The sequence below is a fragment of the Buceros rhinoceros genome, unplaced genomic scaffold (assembly GCF_000710305.1).
Source record: "Buceros rhinoceros silvestris isolate BGI_N320 unplaced genomic scaffold, ASM71030v1 scaffold382, whole genome shotgun sequence".
Lineage (NCBI taxonomy): Eukaryota > Metazoa > Chordata > Aves > Bucerotiformes > Bucerotidae > Buceros > Buceros rhinoceros.
In genome coordinates this window covers 26,214-27,246 of record NW_010396933.1, presented here as the reverse complement: position 1 = coordinate 27,246, position 1,033 = coordinate 26,214, and the positions used below count along the sequence as shown (strand labels likewise).

Below are 1,033 nucleotides of genomic sequence, written 5' to 3'. Positions count from 1 at the left end.
GGTGGAGGATTCTGACTATGAGAACACTTGCAAAGGAAGGATTTGCAAAGACTAGGCAGCTTCTCCAGCTTTACAGCCAGGGAGCAAATGGTTAATAGCCCCCCACTGAAATGTCTCAGTGCCTCAGGGCTGTGGAGCAGTGCAGCACCCCCAGAGATCAGCTCCAAGGGGAGGGAATCGATGCATCCAGCTCCTGGTCTTGTCCTAACATTTCCATCCAGTGCAAGAGACCTCATCACCCCCTGCCTAACCTGCAAGACCCCTCGTCACCCTGTCATGGGGTAACCCATGACAGACACGCAGTAGTCTGTCCCCCACAAACAAAAGCCCACAAAAGCACCCCACAGCATCTGCTCTGTTCCCAGAGGGACCCCTCTCTGTCTGGAGCACAAACAGTGGGATTTTACCTCGGTTGGAGTGGCCCACGCTTGATGACACAGACGACTTTTGCTTCTGCCGCTTCACCGTCATCATCACTTGCTCCTGGACCCGCTGTTTTCCTGTGCCCTTAGTTTTCAGCTTGTGGTCCGAGGGCAGAGCCAGAGTGGAGCTGGCCTGGTCTTGGAAGCACTCATATGCCAACGCTGTTTTCAGTGGAGAGTGAAGCATGGCTGCAGGCAGACCTTGGGGCTGGGGGAGAGGGGGCTGCACTTCACCTGACCGCGCACCACACAAGGTAACAGCAAATGCGTCTTGTGCTGGTGTTAATCTCCCGAACCCCTCCTTGCCATACGTCCCCCAGCTGAGGGTGTCTCAGGGCTCCTGCTCGTGGCTCAGCTCCCTGGCGTGTGAGCAGGCACACCCCCTGCCAGACTGGATATACCGCCCTGCCTGCACACACCCACGTGCTCCCCGCCGCGGCTCGCTCGCAGCCCCCGCGCCACCGCTGCAGGGCGTGGCTCAGCTCCCTGGCGTGTGAGCAGGCACACCCCCTGCCAGACTGGATATACCGCCCTGCCTGCACACACCCACGTGCTCCCCGCCGCGGCTCGCTCGCAGCCCCCGCGCCACCGCTGCAGGGCATGTGGCCCCC

At 60.3% G+C, this 1,033-nt stretch overlaps 1 protein-coding gene across 1 annotated transcript in view; it reads right to left on the bottom strand.

Annotated features, from left to right (window-relative positions):
• PKP1 (plakophilin 1) overlaps nt 1-609 on the bottom strand; it is a 42,422-nt gene extending 41,813 nt beyond the window's left edge. Inside the window, exon 1 of the mRNA XM_010146027.1 lies at nt 408-609. Within this exon, the coding sequence (XP_010144329.1) occupies nt 408-609 (202 nt within the window). The remainder of the gene's footprint in view (nt 1-407) is intronic.
• Nucleotides 610-1,033: the final 424 nt, after the last annotated feature.